Source organism: Amblyomma mixtum, chromosome 1 (assembly GCF_055824585.1).
Source record: "Amblyomma mixtum isolate Tamu chromosome 1, ASM5582458v1, whole genome shotgun sequence".
NCBI lineage: Eukaryota > Metazoa > Arthropoda > Arachnida > Ixodida > Ixodidae > Amblyomma > Amblyomma mixtum.
The window spans coordinates 216438043-216458770 of record NC_143012.1 but is presented as its reverse complement, the minus strand read 5'-3'; the positions used below and the strand labels follow the sequence as shown (position 1 = coordinate 216458770).

General features: G+C 49.2%; 1 protein-coding gene across 2 annotated transcripts in view; it reads left to right on the top strand.

The window, feature by feature from the left end:
- The window catches only part of Gycbeta100B (guanylate cyclase soluble subunit beta-1-like), a 90784-nt gene that overhangs the window by 52094 nt on the left and 17962 nt on the right, over positions 1-20728 (top strand). For both annotated transcript variants that reach the window (XM_089563304.1, XM_089563307.1), the window contains exon 2: positions 16710-16783. In XM_089563304.1, coding sequence (XP_089419430.1) covers positions 16710-16783 — 74 coding nt within the window. The remainder of the gene's footprint in view (positions 1-16709; positions 16784-20728) is intronic.

Sequence of the window (20728 nt, the reverse complement as noted above, 5' to 3'; positions counted from 1 at the left end):
CCTTTTTTTTTTCTTTAAGAGCGTAAACAAAACAGTTCCCACGTAACCACACTCACGTGGACACAGTGGGTGCGTAGCGCCTCAATTGATACCTATACTTTCGTTCCGTTATAGAAGTGCCAGTATAGCGGCCATCGATATGGGACCCCACCCCGGGACCCCCATTGGTATAAAATTTGGGGGCCACTCGTTTGAAGCAGAATGTTCGAAGTGGTGTCAAATGACTTGGCATGTTCGTGAGGATAAAATTACTAATTGAATCAAGCCCAAAATTTGTCTGATTCGCACCGACGACCTTTCCGCCTCCAAACCGTGCATTCTGAGGACCTCCAGACGGCCATGAACCGTTTGTCGCAGGGGGTTTCAGATGGTGCCAAACGATTCATCGTGTTGTGATGCACACGTTTATAAATTTATTAACTGATATAACGAGGAAATGTGCCGGATATAGTGAAGGTTTGGATTTGGTCTTCTGCACGTTTGCTTAGGATGATGATGATGATGATGACGTTTGCTGAGCACACCGGCGTAAACACTTGAAGCTCCCGTAGCTAACACTGTTAAGTCGAACACTGAGGCAGAGTTGGTGGAGAATTTTTTTGGAACAGTTTTCCCCTGAAGGCAAATAATACCCACCAGAAACTATCAAATTCAGTGTGAAGAGAGAAAAAAAATTGTTCTAACGTGTCTATTCCAACTTCTGTTCACATTGCTGCTATACCTGTACATCCGCAGAAGCTATGTCCGATCCGTGTTTAGCGACGCACTCAGGAGAGGGGCTTAGCAGCTTGTTGACTTTGTACCAGCTGGACGCACCGCGATACAAGTGCAAACCGCAAACGAGGAAATAGCAGCGCAGAAAGCTCTTCCACGAACGTGACTGCAGGCTCGCAAAGTGTGCAGCGGATTAATACATGAGTAGTCTTTCCTGTCATCATTTACCAGGATCCTGGCATCATTTACATGCCAGGATTAGATGCCGCGACCTCGCGCACAGGCAGCCTGAGCAAACGAGGCGGACATTGAAAATTAAAATTGGTTTTTGAGAAAAGAAATGCGGCAGTAACTGTCTCACATCTAGGTGGACACCCGGACCGCGCCGTAAGGAAAGGGATAAAGGATGGAGTGAAAGAAGAAATGAAGAGGTGCCCTGTGTAGGGCTCAGCAATAATTCCGACCCCTTGGGGATTTGGGCATCCTTAATCCCTTGGAACAGCTCAGGATATCCTGCAATCTGCCATAGACATCACCACCACCCATTTAGCAAACACAGGCCTCCGTTGCTCTCCAAATAAATCGGAACTCCTGCAGCTGAAACCCCTCCCCAGTGACCCCCCGATTGAACTGCACATGTACGGGAATCCAGTGCCCATTGTGCCTCAGGTGAAGATTCTCGGCCTTCTAATTAACAACACACTCGATGCAACCGCCACCCTTCAGCTCTTGCAGAGACAGACCAAACAGGTCGCTGCACTTATCAGGCGGGTGGCAGCACGCAATCATGGGCTGTCTGAACGCGAGACCCTCAATATGACAAATGCACTAATCATTAGCCGCATTACATACCACCTTCCATACCACATACTCACTCAGCGGCAAACACAACAGGCAGACATCCTAATACGCACGGCTGTCACCTCTGCCTTAAGTCTTCCACGGACGGTTAGCACGAAACGTCTCCTGGCCACTGGTACCCACAACACAGTGATCGAATTAATAGAGGCTCAACGCACCAACCAATTAGTCCGCCTGAGTCGCACGGAAACAGGACAATGCCTACTGCGACAGCTACGTCTCAATCCACCAATTCCCACCCCAACAAGTACTACACCTTACATGATTTCTCTGCGCACGCAGGATCACATATATCAGAAGCCCCTACCGCGAAATATGAGTGCTAGTCTCCATCACGGTAGGCGGCAGGCACGAGCGAGCTATTACACCAAAACATACAGCAACCGCTCCGATATCTTTTATGTCGACGCGGCACAAAATTCTAAACCAGGACATTTCACGGCCGTCGCAGCCTATGAAGACGGCACAGTGGGGGCTGCCGCCACTATTCGAACTAATTCGCCTGCAGAGGCGGAAGGAGCCGCCATCGCACTTGCTCTGGCCCACTCCATCATTGACAAAAACATAACAGAAATTTGCACAGATTCACAGGCCGCGTACCGCCACTACCTAAAGGGCGTGGCGACTCCGGCAACACACCGTATTCTTACCACGGCCACCTCTCTCGACCGAACGGTTGCTCTGTCGTGGGTCCCTGGGCATGCCTCGATCCCCGGTAATGAGCGCGTTCATGCGCTGGCCCGATAACTCTCCTCCCGGACCCCGGAGGATCAGGCACCCAACCCTGCGCAAGAAGCACCTTCGGTCCTCTCTACATATCACCAAATTACCACATTTTACAAATTCAGCCGCATGACACTGCCACCACCCCACAGTACCTTGTCGCCCTTATCCAGCGCCACATGGCGGCAATTACAGACAGGCTGCTTTATTTCACCCCACCGCCTCTCATGCTTTCATCCCACCTTTCCTCCTGATTGTAACACCTGTGGCGTGCCCAAATTCACACTTTTCCATTACCTTTGGGAATGTCCTTCCCCAAAGGCAGTATCCCTCATCCCCAATCCCACCCATTCTTCCTGGGAGGCTGCTTTACGGACCGCTCAGCCCGCCGGCCAGAAATGGCTAGTGGATCGGGCTTTGCGTGAAGCACTAGCCCGTGGACTCCTGGACCAGTAGGGGACCACCCTGGAAGATTTTTTTTTGTGTGTGTAATAAAGTTGTTTCCATCCATCCATCCACGCGCAATTGCGTAGTATTGAAAGTTAAAAACTGGGTTTCAGGAAAGGAAAGTCAGCGTGCAGTAACTGCCTGACTTCTCGGGGTACACCTCGGCCACTTCCTGAAGGAAAGGAGGAAGGTTGGAGTCAAAGAAGAAAGAGGCGCTGAAGTGAAGAGCTCCAAAATAATTTCGACCACCTTAAACATGCACTGACATCGCATGGAAAGTTGAAAATTTGGTTTCAGGAAAGAAAGGGAAAGGAAAGGTGCAGTAACTGTCTCGCTTCTCTGGGGACACCTCAACTACACCCTGAGCGAAAGGAAGACGGTGGGAGTAAAGAAGACAGAGGTACCGTAGAAGAGAGATCCGGAATAATTTCAACCACCTGGTAGTCTTTACCGTGCACTGACATCACACAGCACACGGGCGCCTTTACGTGTTGCCTCCATCGAAATGCGGCCGCTCGGCCGGGATTGAACACGCGTCATCGGTCTCAAGCCGATGGCGCGATGACCCTTCACTCATGTAACTGAAGGCGTAGTAGGAGTATTAGTAGTGGTAGTAGTAGTAGTAGTAAGCATTTATTATGCACAATAATCAAGGGTCTTGAGAGGTGGTTTCAAGTCCTTAGTTCAGAACCCCTGCAGCAGTCGCTGCCTCCCGGCCTGACGAACTAGTTGGCGTTGGTTTCGCTAGTCTGAGCTGGACAGAGAGGGCTCTCACTGTTCCTTTGTTCTACATGTTTTAAGGTGAGGTTATTTGTGCCCGATGCGCCCCCTGTCACATGGTAGGTTGTGGGCTCACCGGTGCACCATGGGCAGGTGGGGCGGTATCGTTTTGGGAATATGATGAATTTGTGTAGACTGGGAAAGGTGTTGCCTCCAGTCCCTAGCTTCCTGCGCCGTCAGTTGTTTGTGAGGGGGTGGTAGGAAACGGCGCATGAGGCGATGGTGGTAGAGTCTAGTGTTGTAGACTGTGGACATGGGTTGGATTAGCGAATGGTTGGGGGAGATCGGGTTAAGGCCCGCTTGGTTTGTGAAAACTCGAGCTAGGCCATCCGCTACCTCATTCCCTACCAAGCCTGAGTGTGCGGGGGTCCAAGTTACCTGATGTTTGATGGATGTATTTTACTCGGGGTTGCTCGTGACTAGCGGGAGCAATCCTTTATGTATTATGCCTGCAAAGAGGAGCCGACAAGCCGCCTGTGAGTCGGTCACGATGTGATAGGATCGGCTGGTAGCATTCCCGTGCTGTATGGCCAGGGCTATCGGAGCTACTTCTGCCTCTAATATGGTGCAGTTCTGTTTGGAAAGGCTAAGGAGTTCTTGGTAGTTGGGTCCTACTACGGTAGCTACCACTGCGTTCCCACGTGAAGAGGGATATAGGGCTCCGTCTATGTAGACTGCCCTACCGCTCCTACCTGTCATTCATCTTATGTAAGTTACTCTGGCTCTTCTTTGGCCTTCATGAGGGTGGGTGGATATGTTCTTAGGTATTGCAGTTGCGTGTATGCTAGCTACATTTGACAAGGGAATGTTGCTTGTAGACTGGACTATGTGTAAGTCGGCCGGGTATCCGACTCTTCGTACGATTTGTCTGCCCCTTTCTATTGTGAGCAGGCGTTCTCTTTGGGATAGGAGAACGTCCCCTTCAATTTCTTCAATGGTGCTGCGGACACCCAGCGCGTCGAGCTTGTCGTTGGTGGTGTACGGTGGAAGCCCCAGCGCATTCTTGATTGATGAACTGATGATGGCGTTGAATCTGTTACTTTGTTTTGTGGTGATTAAGGGAGGTCGTATGCAACTCTGCTGATGATGAGCGCTTCTACAAATCGCATAGTGTCCTCTTCCCGCATTCCCTTCCATGTTCTTGCTACACGGCGTATCATTCTCGATACCTGGGTGGCTGATGTGTTCAGAAGTCTGATGGTGTGTGACGCTCCGCGGTCGGACTGAAGCCAGATTCCGAGGATTCTGATGACTGGGACTTCTCTAATTTCCGCCCCTTGGAGTAGAATTTGGATTGGTTCTTGCGTGCGGTAGTCGTAGCCTTTGATGCGGATCACTTCGAATTCTCCGGAGGGCACTGTAAGCCGCATTGCCTGGCGATATCTTCTACGCAGGTGGCGGCTTGTTGGAGGAATTGTTCTTGTCCTGTTAGGGAGCCTGTTCTTGTCCACACCGTGATCTCGTCGGCGTACAGTGTGAATCCAATGTTTTGTACAGACTGTAGTGTCCTGGCGACCTTTGTCATGACGATGTTAAATAGGAGGGGTGAGTTGATCGAGCCTTGAGGCGTGCCTCTGTTCGGCATGACATGTGGATTCTTTCTTGCCTCCCCCATTCTAATGGTGGCCGTGCGGTTGCATAAAAACATTTGGACATATTCGTAGGTCCGTCTGCCGCAGTTGATGGTGGAGAGTGCTTTTAGTATTGCTTGGTGCGATACGTTATCAAAGGCTTGTTTGAGGTCGAGTGCCATGATTAAGTGCTCCCCGCCTCTTGGTATGTTGGTTAAGATATCTTCCTTAAGGAGAAGTAAGGTGTCTTGTGTGGATAAGCCCGCTCTGAAGCCAATCATAGATGGGGGGAAGAGGCTGTTGTCCTTGATGTAGCTCTGTAGTCTTGTCTGGATTACTTGTTCGTAGAGTTTCCCCGAAGATGATGTTAGAGTGATGGGGTGTAGTGCTTCGATCGTCGGTTGTTCCCTGGTTTGTGTATGACAATGACCTCATCATGTCCCCACTCCTGTGGCATCGTGTTTTCCAGCCATAAGGAGTCGTTAATGAATTCGGTGAGCTGCTTGACTTTCTCGGTACTTAGGTTTCGAATCACGGCGTTGTTGATTTTGTCAGCGCCGGCCCCGGTGTTCTTGTTACATGCGCGTTCTGCCGCGTAGACTTCGGATTCAGTGAAAGACAAATACATTGGGGCAAACGGCACAGCCATTCCGCCCTGTACACAACCTTATACCAGACGGACTAACCAGGAACTAACGGCGCGGTTCAGGTGTGCACCGAGATATGCGAGACAGATACTGCGCCTTTCCTTTTCTAGTATATTTACCGTCCCAGCGCCTCTGCCTCCTCGTTGACCACTGCAGCGAGGACCCAGAAACAATTTCGGCCAAAGTTTTCGCTTAAAATATTGGCTTTTTCATGCACTTCTCATTAAAAGTTTTCACAATGGATCAGTGATGCCGACGGCGTTCGAAAGAAGCGCTCTATATATGAAAAATGACCTGAATATCGGCAGACAATTGCGCAGCAACCCTAATTATAGAGCTTCGTCTTACACGATGATATTGGTCGTGCTGAGATGCGGTGGTTGCTTTTATCTGCAACGATCTAAAATGTCCTCTTTAAATTTTCGAAATAACGGTCCAATTAAGTTCTCTTCAAGGCTGAACGCTGTAGTAGGTTTGTACAAGATATTTATGCAGCACAACGGTAGCCGTGTTACGCGTTGTTTGTACGGTCACCACCGCCGCCTGACAGCGCGATTGAATTGTACAGTGAGCCAGCTATGTGCCTTGTCTTTTAATCGAAAGCCTTTAATACCTCATACTGTCGTTAGCAGCCGTGTCCGCAGATGTGTCCGCGTTTCGGTTACGTGCCTTATATGGGCATATGCCAATCATTACTTAATCGATGGAATTCGAATGATAACGGAACGCAATTTAAGGCATTCTATGATAATTTCATGATGAGTAATGACTAATTGAGTAATAATAGTTAAGCAATTAGCCTAATTAACCTTTCTAGTCAGACCAGGTAAATAAATGAAACCGAGTAGGAAATTGGTCGAGTTGAGGAATCGAACCAGGGTCTCCGGAGTGCGAGACGAGCACGCTAACCACTCTGCCATACCAGCTCGATGGCTTGGAATGAACAAAGGCGCGTCTGTTGTTGTTGTTGTTGTTGTTGCGACTGAGAGAAGGATGAAAAGGAAAGTGCACGGGCCTGCGGACTGGCTCGAGCCCAGCCACCACCACTGCCACGTGCAGATAGAGAGTTAAAAGATAAGAGGAAAGAGTGAAGGAAGAGACGCGCGTCGCACCAACCGCGTCCGCCGAAGCGAAGACGCCGGCTGAAACAACAGATACCCCAAGATCTCCTCTAGTTAATACGGTGTCTTCGTTCACTCTCATCTTCCTCCCTTCCCGTTACGGCGAGGTTCAGGTGTCCACCGAGACATGCGAGACATACATTTCCTTTCCTCAAGAACCAATTTACCGACGACCAAGGCTTAGAGCCGAATGGGCGATGGCGTTCTGTGTGGACTGCCTGGCAGCGTTGCAAGACGCTGTCGCATTCCACTCTTAGAGGCGAAGCTTAACATCTTAACCACACATCAGTGACACAAGCAGCAACACCGCGCATAAGGGTTTCGCCTCACCGCACTTTAGGTCAGCAAAGTGCCCCCTTGAAGTTTTTCAAAACCAACCGTCTGCGAATAAGACAACACTGAGAACTAGATTTGGATTGGATTGTAAAACGTTTATTGCCAACAGTCTGAAGGGCATATAGGCCCCCCGCCTAAACGACGGCCAGAAGGTCTTGGCTCCTGGCGGCGTCTTCGGCCAGTTGGACGACTTTTGTTTGAGTCTCCGGATCGGAGCTGAGTAGGAGAGCCTCCCATTGTTCAAGTGACTTTATTTTTTGTCCCTCCAGGGGGGCAAAAGGGCATTTCCAGAGAATATGGTTGAGATCCGCTTTGGCCTTACATTGCTTACACTCGTTTGAATATTGTCCCGGATAATAACGACTACACATAACCGGGTTCGAAAACGTATAAGTTTGGAGACGGCGCCAAGAGGTGGCCTGACTCTTTGTCAATGATTTATCAGCAGCGGGGTACTTTGTTCGATTGAGCCTATAATGTTGTGTGATTTCTCTGTAACCTACAAGACGATCCCTGTCTGCGAAGCCCTCGGTATGGCCACTGGCTCGGAAAGCAAGACCTCGAGCCAGTTCGTGAGCTGCTTCATTTCCAGCCAGGGATGCGTGTGCAGGTGTCCAGACTATGCGAATTTTGCGGTCGTCCCTTGCAGTCCGCAGGATTTCGTTCGTCAGAGGGGAGACCCTCCCCTTGGCAAAGTACATCACTGCTACCTTTGAGTCACTGACTATCATTGACGCATCCGTGCCCACTATTGCAAGTGCGATGGCGGCTTCTTCTGCAATTTCGGGACTGTCCGTCGTGATCGAAGCGCCGGCTCGGAGATATGTCTCGGCGCTAGCTACCGCTATCACCATTCTCCCCCTCCCGCAATTAGCTGCGTCCACGTAGGCCACGTCTTCTATCGGATAGTTTTTGAAACATTTGCCGAGGGCTTCAGCCCGTTTCTCTCTGCGATCCTTGTGGTGGACGGGATGCATGTTTTTCGGTAGTGGTGGGATCATCAGCCTATCGCGCACGCTCTTAAGCATGTCCACTTTCGGACCTCGCTGACTCTCGTAATTTATTCCTAGTTTCGCGAGGATTTGCCTGCCTGTAACGCTTCCCGACAGCCTTTCGTACTGCGAGACTGTCACGCCTTCCACAATTTCATCCAATGTGTTGTGAAGACCTAGTTCTAAAAGTTTTGCGGTGGGGGTCCGAATTGGTAAACCCAGCGCCTGCTTGACACTTCTGCGAATGATCCCTTCCAGCTTGGACTTCTCCGCTGCCTTGAGATTAAGGAAAGGAGCTACGTAAGCAATCTTACTTATTACAAAGGCTTGAACTAATCTGATTAGATTCGTTTCTTTCATGCCATAGCGCCTATTTGCGATTCTGCGGATGAGCCGCATAGTCTGTTGCGCGCATATCTCCAACTTCTTTATTGCTTCTCCATTGAAACCGTTGTTTTGAATGTACAGCCCTAAGACTCTAATCCTGTCCACCGTCGGGATATCGAGTCCCTGAGCCTTAAGAGATATCCGCGGGGGATCCGACCGTGATTTCCTCTTTGGTTGGTAAAAAAGCATTTCCGATTTTTGCGGGGAGCACCTAAGCCCCCTATCATTTACATACTTTTCAACTTCTCCTATGGCCATTTGGAGAGTCTCCTCTATTTGACCGTCAGTTCCTTTGCCAATCCACATAGTAATGTCATCCGCATACATGCAATGACTGAGACCTTCAATCGCTGCTAGTTTGCTAGGAAGCCCGATCATGGCCACGTTGAAAAGAAGCGGGGACAGTACAGATCCCTGCGGGGTCCCCTTGCTGCCTAGCTCTATGTAGTCTGATTTACTTTCCCCGAAGTTAATTTGGGCCACTCTGTCGGAAAGGAAATTTTTAACATAGTTGTAGGTTTTCGGGCCTACTCCCAGGAGGCTGAGATTATCCAGGATCGCCTTGTGCGTGACGTTATCGAAAGCCTTCGCCAGGTCAAGACTCAGAATGACCTTCGCGTCCCGCGTTTGTGAGTCCAGAATTTCATGTTTTAGTCGCAGCATCACGTCCTGCGTTGAGAGATGAGACCTGAATCCCACCATGGAGATAGGATAAAGATGGTGGTCTTCCATGTAGTTGTTGAGACGTGTCTGCACTACATGCTCCATCAATTTCCCTGCACAGGAGGTTAGGGATATAGGCCTTAGATTCTCGATCGACAAAGGTTTCCCCGGTTTAGGAATAAGTACCACCTTAGCCGACTTCCACTGCTTAGGAATTTCACCCGCCTCCCAACATTTCTGCATGTAGGCAGTGAGTGCTGTTATAGAGTTGTCGTCGAGATTTCTGAGCAATTTGTTGCTTACCCCATCCGGTCCGGGCGCTGAATTAGTATTTAATCTAGCAAGCTCTGCTCGCACTTCGGATTCAGTAATGGGTTCGTCCAAGCGATCGTTGGGTATCCCACAGTAACCATGCAGAGGTACCTTCTCGGTGTCCCCTATGTACTTAGATCGAATCTCATCGAGCAGCTCTTGCTCTGTACCCTCATGTTTATGCTGGATCTTTTGGAGGTTTTGCCTCTGGGCCGTTTTACATCCGTCAGGGTCTAGGAGGTATCTGAGTAAACTCCATGTGCGAGCCAGACTTATATTCCCGTCCATTTTGTCGCATAGCGATTCCCAGTTTTGCCTAGAAAGTTTGAGCGCATATTCCTCTATCTCTTTGTTGTGCCTTGCTAGCCTTCTGCGAAGGTTACGATTCCACTTTTGACTTTTAAGTCGCTTTTCCATACTGGTTTTGGCTTGCCACATATGGAGGAGGCGGGTGTCCATTGTTTCTAGGCCTGAGTCTTCCGCCACAGTCTGGGTCGCTTTACGAGCGTCCAATTGGAGCTGCCTTATCCACTCCTCAATGTCATCAATTTCTGTGGTGTTAGCGCTCTGTTCCCGGATTTTTCGGAAGGCGTCCCACTCAACAAGTGAGTGACGTCGGCCTGGGCGTTTATAGGGCCCAGCAGTAATTACCGTTTCCAAAATAAAGTGATCACTGCCTAAATTTTCTTGAGTGTTAACCCAGTTTGCGCTGCCGACGTTCTTAACGAGGGTGAGGTCCGGAGATGTGTCCGTACTGACGCTATTTCCCGTTCTAGTGGGAGACAGGGTCCGTAAGTAGGGTGAAGGCCCCTTGTTGCATATCGAGCCAGAGCTCTCTACCCTTGACACATTCTCTCTGGTACCCCCAAGCAGCGTGATGGGCGTTGAAGTCCCCCATTACCACCACCGCTTGTTTGTTAGCAATGCGTAGAGTTTTTTGAAGAAGCGACCCGAAGCGAGTCTTTCTTTGTTTTGGACTGCTGTATATATTCAGCACAAATAGGCTGGTCTTAATTTTATTATTCGGAATGAGTTCTAGAAGAACGTGCTCTACGTGACTGATCCCCGTGTCATGCGCAATAGCCGTTATGTTTCTTTTGACGAGGGTGGTAACTCCCGCCTTCTCGCCAGAGGTATTAAAAGATTGATAGCCTGATAATTTTGCAATCCCCCCAGTTTCCTGAAGAGCGATCACGTCCGGGCAGTCTTTACCAATGAGGAGTTGTTGAAGAACTGCTCGCTTCCGGCGGTATCCCCGACAGTTCCACTGCCAGAGCGTATATCTATTGTCCTTATGTTGCCTGGCCATTTTGAAGTTGTTGAAGGGTTATCGTAATAGCGTCTGTCTTATTCTCTACGGCCTGCCGCCATGCATTCATAGCTAACAGCTCGTTTCCTAGCCTTTTGGTTTCTGTAGTGATTTCCTGAACAACGTTAAAAATGGACTGAATTTGTGCCTGAATTTTGTTATCTGTGGCCTGAACCTGGGCATCAATTTTGTCCTCTAGCCTCCTGCATACCTCTGCGAGCGTGAGCTCGGGCTGCGTGTTGTCACACGTCCTCTTTTTTGTAGGCGGGGGAAGCGATGGTGGCGCCACCGAGGCATCACTGACACCGGCCGCCGCCTCCACCAGTGCAGGCGTTATCTTTGGTTGTTGAGTAAGCCGGGATTGGCCCATCTTCCGGAGTTCTGAATTTTCCTTCTCTAACTGTTCTGTTTTTTTAGTAAGTTTCCTTACGGTGTCAGTAAGGGTCTCAACCATCTTTCTCAATTGGAGGAGCTCATCTGCCCCCTTATCCGAATTATTTTGGGAGGATCGACCTACCCAGCTCACCTCTTTATGGTCGGCTGCCGTCTTGTTCTTGGCTGAAGACACCGACGGTGATCGCCCTCGGGAGCTCAAGCGGCCCCTGGACTGGGACCCGGTCCTGGAACCAGAGTGGGGCTTGGATCTGGAACGGCACCTGGAGCCGGAACGGTCCCTAGAGCTGGAATGGCCCCGTGACCCGAGACGAGGGAAGGAAACCGAGCGGCCGCGATAGCCCTCTTCCTCCTTGGTCCTAGGTCGGCTCCTCCGGTTTGATGTATTGTCTGATGAATTTGCCGTCTTGTCGTGGGTCTTCTTCTCCCACTGGCGCTTTTTGAGTATGTAAGGAATCCTATACATCTCACGGCACTTTTTGTGTCCCAGTTCATGTCCCTTGCCACAAAGAGCACACTTAAGTTCACACGAGTGGTCTTGCGTTGGGTTGTCCATGCCACATCCTCGACATTTGACCACGCCTGCGTTCGGGCAGACATCGGCGCGATGTCCGAGCTGGCCACACTTGAAACACACTTCGTATTTTTTCTTATATAATAGGCACCGAAAGGGGGTGCTCGCGTAGTAGATCCAATATGGCACCTTTTCATCTGCGAAGAGCAGCAGAATAGAGCTCGAGTCTTTTCCTAATCTTCTAACCCCGACAATCTCAGGGTTGTACTTGTTGATCAGGTTCTCACGCACCCGTTCAATCGTGTGAGTCAGCGGAACTCCGTGAATAACTCCTTTGCCGTGTCCATCCGGCGTCACAAGATACGCAAACGTTGCAAGTTTTTCCGTCCCTAAAGTGAGATGCCCAATATTCATATACTTCCGCACTCGTTCAGAGCTGTCGGTGCCTACCAGAATGGTGTTTTGCTTCTGATTCAGAAGGACGATATCATCTCTTGCGTCAGCCGCCGCAATACCTGCCGCCGACTTCACGATGTCAGAGACCGTCTCAGTTTTGCATGCTGAGAGCGGTCGAAGTCCGCCTTGCGGTCTAATGACGACTTTATGTAGTCCGGGGGGAAGACGAACGTGCTGCGTTTCCACCGAACGCATTGCCATCTTCCTGCCCTCCGTCTTAGCTGAGTTGGCAGCCCCTCGCTGACCATCTTGTTGTCTTCCTTCGTTCGGAACGCCATCCTGGCGTCCCCCTGCCTCATGGCTGTCGCTCTTACGAGCGCTGCGTTTTGACTTATCAATCGTAAACCATCCGGCTTGGATGGAAAAGTCCTCCGGCGATAGCGTCTCACCTTCAACCGTAACTTCCATGTCGGCCTCCGAGTGCAGTCCTGGGCCACAAGAGGCCGGTGACTTGCCTCGCCGGCACCCTACGGGCGTCGGCGGCCAGAGTCGACGTTAGGCTTAGCTTGGTCGTCAAGCTGGCGAACTGAAGATCGTGATGTGAGCACAAAAAGTCAGTTCACTTGCCGTGGATTTGTTATCCCGGTAGTCCTGCAGACTTCCGGCGTCGGTCCCCGCAAAAGTTTCTGAAGACGCAGACTTAAATCCGCAGAAAGCATCGAAAAACCGCGGAGGCGATGTGAGACGCGTCCGCTTGCCTCAGCCGCTCGTAGCGCCCCCCTGAGAACTAGAGTAATTTACTCCCTGCAAGCAGGCCCTTGGCCCGCTTTCGCGAGGCATTTAAGACTGTCTAGTTCTCATCTTATTTGCCACACGAGCAGACGAGCAGCGGAGTTTGTGTCACGTCAGCAGAACAGTCGAGCACACGGCACTGCAACTGTCAAGCTATCTGTGCGCACGCGTGTAGTACTTGCGTTCGTTTCGCCACTGCGGTCCGGCATGGGACTATGAACGATCGTTTGGTCGACGCTTCCGTGAGATATGACTAAAAAATTCGAGAACTGTGCGAAATCCAGGCCTCAAACGGGCCTGAAAAGGTTGTGGCCCTGCACTGGCTAAAAACTGAAAGACCGTATAAAATACTTAAAGATTCGCTGAAAATGTTGGCATGACGTTTTGATGGGCGCGAAACGCAAAACTCGCCCTTGTGCTCTGTGATGTCAGTGCGCGTTAAAGATCCACAGTTGGTCGAAATTATTCCGGAGACCTCCACTACGGCACCTCTCTCTCTCTTCTTTCACTCCCACCTTCCTCCCTTCCCTTACGGCGGCGTGGTTCAGGTGTTCACCGAGATATGTGAGACAGACACTGCATCATTTCCTTTCCTCAAAAAACAATTTACCTGTCCTCTTCTTTTCAATCTCTCTCGATGCAGTGTTTTCTTATCAAAAGGTTTTTTTCCTAGCTTCCTTGGTCATGTGCGGTGATAGAAAACCTTGCGAATATATGGTCCCCGTTTTTTTCTGAAAGTTCAGCGCCTCCGTCCTTGTCGTCCACAATTTGTCTACTCTGTGTTGTTTTTCGTGCGTGCAGGCTCATCAATCAAAAAAGTCATGGGAATCAAATTTATCGAGAGGTTTCCTGAGAAGCAGCCTCTAGTGGGCCACTCCCCTTACAATACTAGGTGGAGTACCTTATTCAGGGACCCCATTGGTCTGGGCCGCCACTCAAGCTCGCTCAAGTAGGGTTTGTTGGGCCGATAGGTCCAGGCAGCCGAAGAGGGCCGCCTCCTAGTCCTCTCGGCTATGGGAAGGGGTCAGGTGCGGAAGAGAAGGATTTTGCTGGCATGCCCAGACGATGTGGCATGCCCAGACAAAATCGCGCTGCCAGGTTTATTTTCTCAAACCACTCCTATCATTCCAGTGTCACTGCACTCAAATCACGGGCTATCTTACTAATCTTGAAAAGCGACGCTGCATCTTCAGGCTGTGCCTTTTTCACAAGTTCTACCATACGCCACTCAATGTTTCAGCAATCTTACCAGTTCATCGACAATCAAGCCGCAACAGCCATCCTAACGCCGTCTATCTGCCCCCAGCACAGACCACAGCCCATCTTCGTTCGTTTTTTGTTCAGACCGCTCGGGACTGGAACAAACTGCCTGTCGACGCTGTGCACCACTCCGACCCACATTCCTTCAAGACTGCCATTGAACTACTCTTCGCTTGAACATTATGCCAGTCCCTCATGTAATACCCCACACCAAGGGGCGTTTGAGGCACTAATAAATAAATAAATAAATAAATAAATAAATAAATAAATAAATAAATAAATAAATAAATAAATAAATAAATAAATAAATAAATAAATAAATAAATAAATAAATAAATAAATAAATAAATAAATGTGGATAGTGTCAGCCACTCCCCACAGAAAGAGCACAGGCCGGAAAAGGAAGGGGGAAGGGTCCAAACGTTTGAGCACTGCCGGGCACAGTAGAGTGTTAGTATAGTCTAAAAATATTCTTTCGCCCGCTTTCCCTAGCCCCTTAATAGGAGCTGGGTACCGACGGTGCGAGTACCAGTAATGAGCGGGTTTATCTTCGAATGTTAAAAGAGGACAGGTGTCCTGATCGAGATCGGGAGGGTCTACGTCGGGGGCCGAGTTGGCGGGCTCGTTCCCTGATAAACCCTGGTGACCTGGAGTCGAAATGAGAAATCGGATCGGTGGGGTCCTGATCCGGAGCTGCTCTTCGAAGTATTCGGCTGGCTGTAGGCATTATCCAGCGCAGCTTATAATTCTGACTGGCCCCTCGCGAGTCGGAGAAGATGAATTTAGAGCGCATAGGCACATTCTCTCGAAGCGACCATTGATAATCAGGCGTGTCGAGCAGTTGCTAATATAAAGTTGTAAAGTTGCAAAGTTTAACAGACCTATTGTTTGCATGCCGGAAAGAGAAACAAAAAATTAATGGCGGACAAGAGGAAATGCACTTGCGAGATTTATAGCTGAAGAAAAAGCAACCCACGGAAGATGTGGAATAGAGCGATTCGAGGGTCTTTAGGACAATGCGTACACTATTTTGTACAGAGTGACCAACTGTCTGACAGTGCGTGTTGTGGGCGATTCGATTGTGCTTTCGCGAAAAAAGTTTGGCCGCATTTGTCAATGTGCAATGGGTGTGTTACCTCTTCGGAGCGCAGCTTCTCTTACGCGGCGCTCTTAGGAATCATAACTGTGTTAGTTTATGCAATACTGAGGAAGGGTCACTAAATCAAACCCTCCTGCGAAAACTCGCCGTATAAAAAGACTGAAAACAGGCATAAACGCTTTTTAAAGCTCGTGTGAAACTCTATCAGGACCAGGCATGCTGAAGATTAGCATGTGTTGAAAATGTTACATACTTGACTCAACAGCGAAACATGTGATGCGGCTAGTTTTTTTGTGAGTTGTTGCGTTACTTTTGACAGACTTACTATGTTTCCCTAGCACAGTTGCTAAAAAGCACCGTGTAGTTACGCAAGCATACAAGTGTCGGTAACTGTGGAACGACCAAAGCAGTAATTCCACGTGCATCCCTATCTCCAGCTGCCGTATTTGCTATTTAATCGCCAGATATGTTCTGCTGCTTAACATATTCATATATTGGCCGAGCTTCACTTCACCATGGATTGTTAACGAAGAGCTGCGGGTCTCATTAAATGCATCTAAAACCTTTGTACATGTGTTCGATGCAGGTTCATCCCGAGAAATGCCACTTTCACGGTGTACCCTTATAAATTTTTTACGCAGTCTATAGACTGTTCATAGACTTCAGTTTATAAAGTATATAGACTCTCTATAGACAAATCCTAGAGAACTGTCTATACGCAATACAAATGCCATAGACAGTCTGTAGGCAATGTATATATTTATGGTCATACATTTTTAGTAGATTTTTGTCTGTAGACAGTCTATAGACTATTAATAGACAAAGAGAAGTATCTATAGGAAGGCAATAGAGTCTATAAGAAGTTTATAGACTGTCTAAGACTATTCTATACGGGTAGCGAGTGCGCACCCAGACCCGCTGAGTCGAAATCGATGAGAAAAGCGTTGACGTGAACTTTTTATTGTTATTGAATTGTTGTGTTCATGATAACCCACCATCTTTATGTACAGCATATCGAACTAGCATGTCGAATGGCTTTTGTACACAAACGCAGCCTCTAGGTGACGCTTAGTTGAAAACGCTTAGTTGAAAATTGATTGATTGATTGACACTCATCTTTCAATTAAACTGCACAGCCTGCATATGCACGCGTGCTCTTCGACCCTTACGAAGTCCGTGTAAGTTCTGTCAATGTCCTTTTTTTCGTCGAATGTTTCAGTGGGTCAACAATGTTCTTTGGGATGCTTGAACTTTATCGGTTACAACGCAATTCTCTGCCAGGGGCAGTGTACTTGTACATGCTTCGCATTAGCGACGACACGCTAGGCGATCATTTGATGGTTCTCAACACAAACAGAACATCGCTGTGTTTCTCTCGTTTCTCCGACGCAGTACGGTTTCGTGAACCACGCCTTGGAGCTGCTGGTCCTGAGAAAGTTCGGCTCCGAAACATGGGAACAGATCAAGTGAGTACAACACGAGCGTGTACGGGTCGAAGCAAGGTCCGTTAGCGCCGTCCTTTCGCGGCAAGCCCCGCCCACTGACCCGCCAAACACGCTTCGATGCGAGGCCCCTTAATGGTACAACCTTCATGACTCTACCTGACCTTGAACCCCTAAGCGAACGCTTGAAAGGCTCCCGATAGTGAATGTGTTTGTCGAGTGTTCTTTGTATCCTGCCCCCAAGTTTAAAACATTGATCCCGGGAGCCCCTTTAGCACCCATTAAATAAAACACAAACCGGAACGCGTGGACTCTTCAATCAGTTGCATTTCGCTTGGTGAAACTGCTCTTTGAGAACAGCCATCTCATTGTTGCCTTATGCGCTGACCCATATAAAAGTCATACGCGGGCCGAAGTTGCGCGCGTAAAGCGCACTACCGTGTAGATACATTGCGCTGAACAATGGACGCACCGAGAGCGTGATGCAATGCGTGTATTTCTTTTCTCGCTGTCACGTTCTCCGTGGCCTTGCGTAGACGGCGCCGTTCACGCCCTTTTGCTTGCCGTTCAAGTTCACGAACACGTGCTGATATTGCTTCGAGTCCGCACAACATTGTCCCCTTAAGACTCGGTAACGACAAACGAACACGCTCATATCTCCTATTGTCATAAGCACAATGGGCGATCAGAAGTCGCTCCTCTTTGCCGAACCTTGTCACGGGTAGCTCCTCCGTGCTTCCTCTTACATGTTTTCGCTGCTAACTGAAGTACCTGAGAGGTAGCCGTTGCCAGCATGACTAAGAGAACCGCATGAAGTACGTGCTCTGGCCCTTGTAATAGGAAGAAAAGTGCGTGGATGATAGCGCTGTACTTGCAGTAACGCTAGCTGTTGCGTAGTTAATTGATGCATACTCAGATCCTGCACTGCCTACCAGCGAACGAAAAGACGCAGACACAAGATAAAGGGGGTTGACAGTGTCAAGTGCTGGTCTCGAAGTCCAGCGCTTGTGCAAGATTTGCACGAACAAATTTGTCTTTCTCCTTTATTATTGCGTAGCACTTGTATAATGTTGTAATCTTTTGTGCATGTCTCAGGCACTGTATGGGTGACAGGGCCCTCGTCAGGCAGAGAGCATCTGCCTTTAGCCCTGATATATCCTAGACCGTTTTTGTCTGAAAGAATTCTCGATATAAGTAAATAAAGTAAAATAACGCGCGAATTTGGCGAAACTGTCTGACTACTAAGAGAGATACAGCATCTACGGGTACAGATTCCCTGTCTCTAGACAACAAGCCTTGCCACGAACTAAATTTGCCCACGGGGAAGCCTACACACAGTTTGTTAACGTGCGCGAACAGAATAATAAACTAGGCGCTATGGCATCTGCATCAGCGGTCGTGGAGTAGTGTGCGTTCATATGAAGACTCGTTCCGAAGTGTAAATGCTGACCTCTTTCCCAAGCCAGTGAGCTATATTTCGCCGGGGCCTACTTCATAAACACACGTACACTGCGTACAATGCGAACTTGCGAACAAACCCCCAGCAAAAGCCGGTAACCAGACGTGACCGTAACAAAGACTCATACAGTTTCGCGAACAAGGCGTCGTGCACCGTTGCTTTTTCAGCGCGAAGTGTAACGGTGTAACCACTGTACAGTTAACGAACGAACGAGCGAGCGAGCGAGCGAGCGAACGAACGAACGAACGAACGAACGAACGAACGAACGAACGAACGAACGAACGAACGAACGAACGAACAAACGAACGAGCGAACAAACGAACGAGCGAACGAACGAACGAACGAACGAACGAACGAACGAACGAACGAACGAACGAACGAACGAACGAACGAACGAACGAACGAACGAACGAGCGAACGAACGAACGAACGAACGAACGAACGAACGAACGAACGAGCGAACGAGCGAACGAACGAACGAGCGAACGAACGAACGAACGAACCAGCTAGAATATGAGGAAAGAAACGAGCGGCAGCAAAAGTGAATGATACTAGCGACGCGCGGTCTCCTCGCTTCTGTCGCGATTAATGAGTCACAGGACGGGTACGTACGCACGCAGCGCGCGTGCGCCTAAACTGGAGCGCCCGTTCTCGCGACGCAGTGTAATTACGGAGCGGCCCGCGCCTTGCGTGTGTTAGAGCGAGAGGCCTGGCGCGGAGACATTAACCGCGAGGAGAGGGCGTCCGCCGTTAGTCCCGCGCTGGCGGAGCACATATACTGTATGGAAGAGGAAAGTATGAGCTCGTGTATGGAACGGCAGGGAGGGGGAAAGGAGGGGAGGCTTCCATGGCGAATTCGTGCTCCGTGTGTGTTATTCTTGCTCGCGCACCGACAAAGAAACGATAAAGCGAGAAATACGTTACAACGAGGAGCGGGGCGCGGTCGTTGCTCGACGCCGCGACAGTTTACGGAACGCACCCCTCGCGGATGAAGCCAATGTGCGAATTATCTAAGAGCGTGGCGGCTCTGCCTTCTCTCTTCTTGCGCGGACTGTTGTTGCCCCTGCACAGGTAGAGGGAGAGAGGTGTTGCGTGCGTGTGTAGCGGGCGGAGAGGAGGAAAAGGGTATTCTGTGTAGGACGTAAAAGAGAGCCCGCGCATTGCGTACGTGCTTTTCGTTGACATTGTTTACTTTATTGTTTTGTTTTTGCGCATTGGAGTTCCTATTTGGCTCCTTGCTGCTTTCAGCGGTCCCTTACCTTTTGCGTTTGTTGATCTCGAGGTTGAGATAAGCCCTCGAGCGGACTGTGCGGCCCTCGCTGTTATACTCCGTTTATCACCGCAGGCTTAGAATGTGGTTTAACTGCTCTTCTTATTCAGCTGTGCTTTCGCCGAGGCAGAAATTGCGCCGAAAGCCGTGCGCACGCACTGGACTATACGAAAAGCATGCAGTGCTTGAGGCGATGAAAGTGAAGAAGCGATGTGCTGGAAATCTTTGGCGAAAATGCAGAAAGAAAACGGCAAACTGTATCGTTTGCCCATGGGTGGTCCTCATTGCAGTTGTTTGGGACGTAACAGGTGCTGTTAAGAAACGGGTGCCTTTAAAGAACGTACCTCACGCATCATGTGACGCTCAAGGCCACCGAATTTTCTAAACTTGCCTTAAAGGGGCTGCGAAACACTGCCTGGGGGAATACCGGCTATGCTTCAGGTGGATTCTTTATGTCACAAAGATGCTGACTTAAAAAGAATTACAGGAATCGATGCACAGGAACGGGAGTTATTCAGTGCAGAATTTTCGAAATACAAGCAAACAAAACGCTGCCCTCAACTCGATTTTGGCGGGGCTTCCCACTCCTATTTTGCTCTCCCAATGACGGCACCTGGCGCAACCAATCAAAACAGCCATAGTACACCATAGCCAGAGCACGTCGCAAAAGTTTGTACTCCATGGTTGCCTGCTCTCTGTAACTCGTTCTTGCTGAGACTGGCAGCGTTGTTTCCATGCCAGAGCGCCCCTGGTGGTGTATTTTTATTTTACTTGCTTTGCAGGGCTTTTATCTAAGACAAACAAATTGTTTTTGTTGATCTAATATAAATTTAGACAGGTGACAAAATGTGTCTCTATTTATTCACACAATTTGCAGTATATTTACTGTTTGTCCGGTCATCAAGCTCGCGCCAGGTGATGTCATATCCGCTGCTAAAAACCCGCCATTGTGTGGCGACACCATCAGAGCCATGAAGTTGTTTTTGGGAGGACATTAAAATATTAAAAAACGGAATGTACGCGGTATTACCGACGCTAATAGCACCATTATAACTCACTGTATGCAATCAACAGGCAAAACAGTTAACTAAGATTGTGTTTCTGGGCCCCTTTAAGCCCTGTTTGATCCCTACAAGTATGTAATAGTATGCGAGGTTCTTTTTTGACAGGCAAGTGTGCACTTGCGTCACCATTTTGTTTTATTGCTGGAACCTAAATACTTCACATACGCGCCGCCATC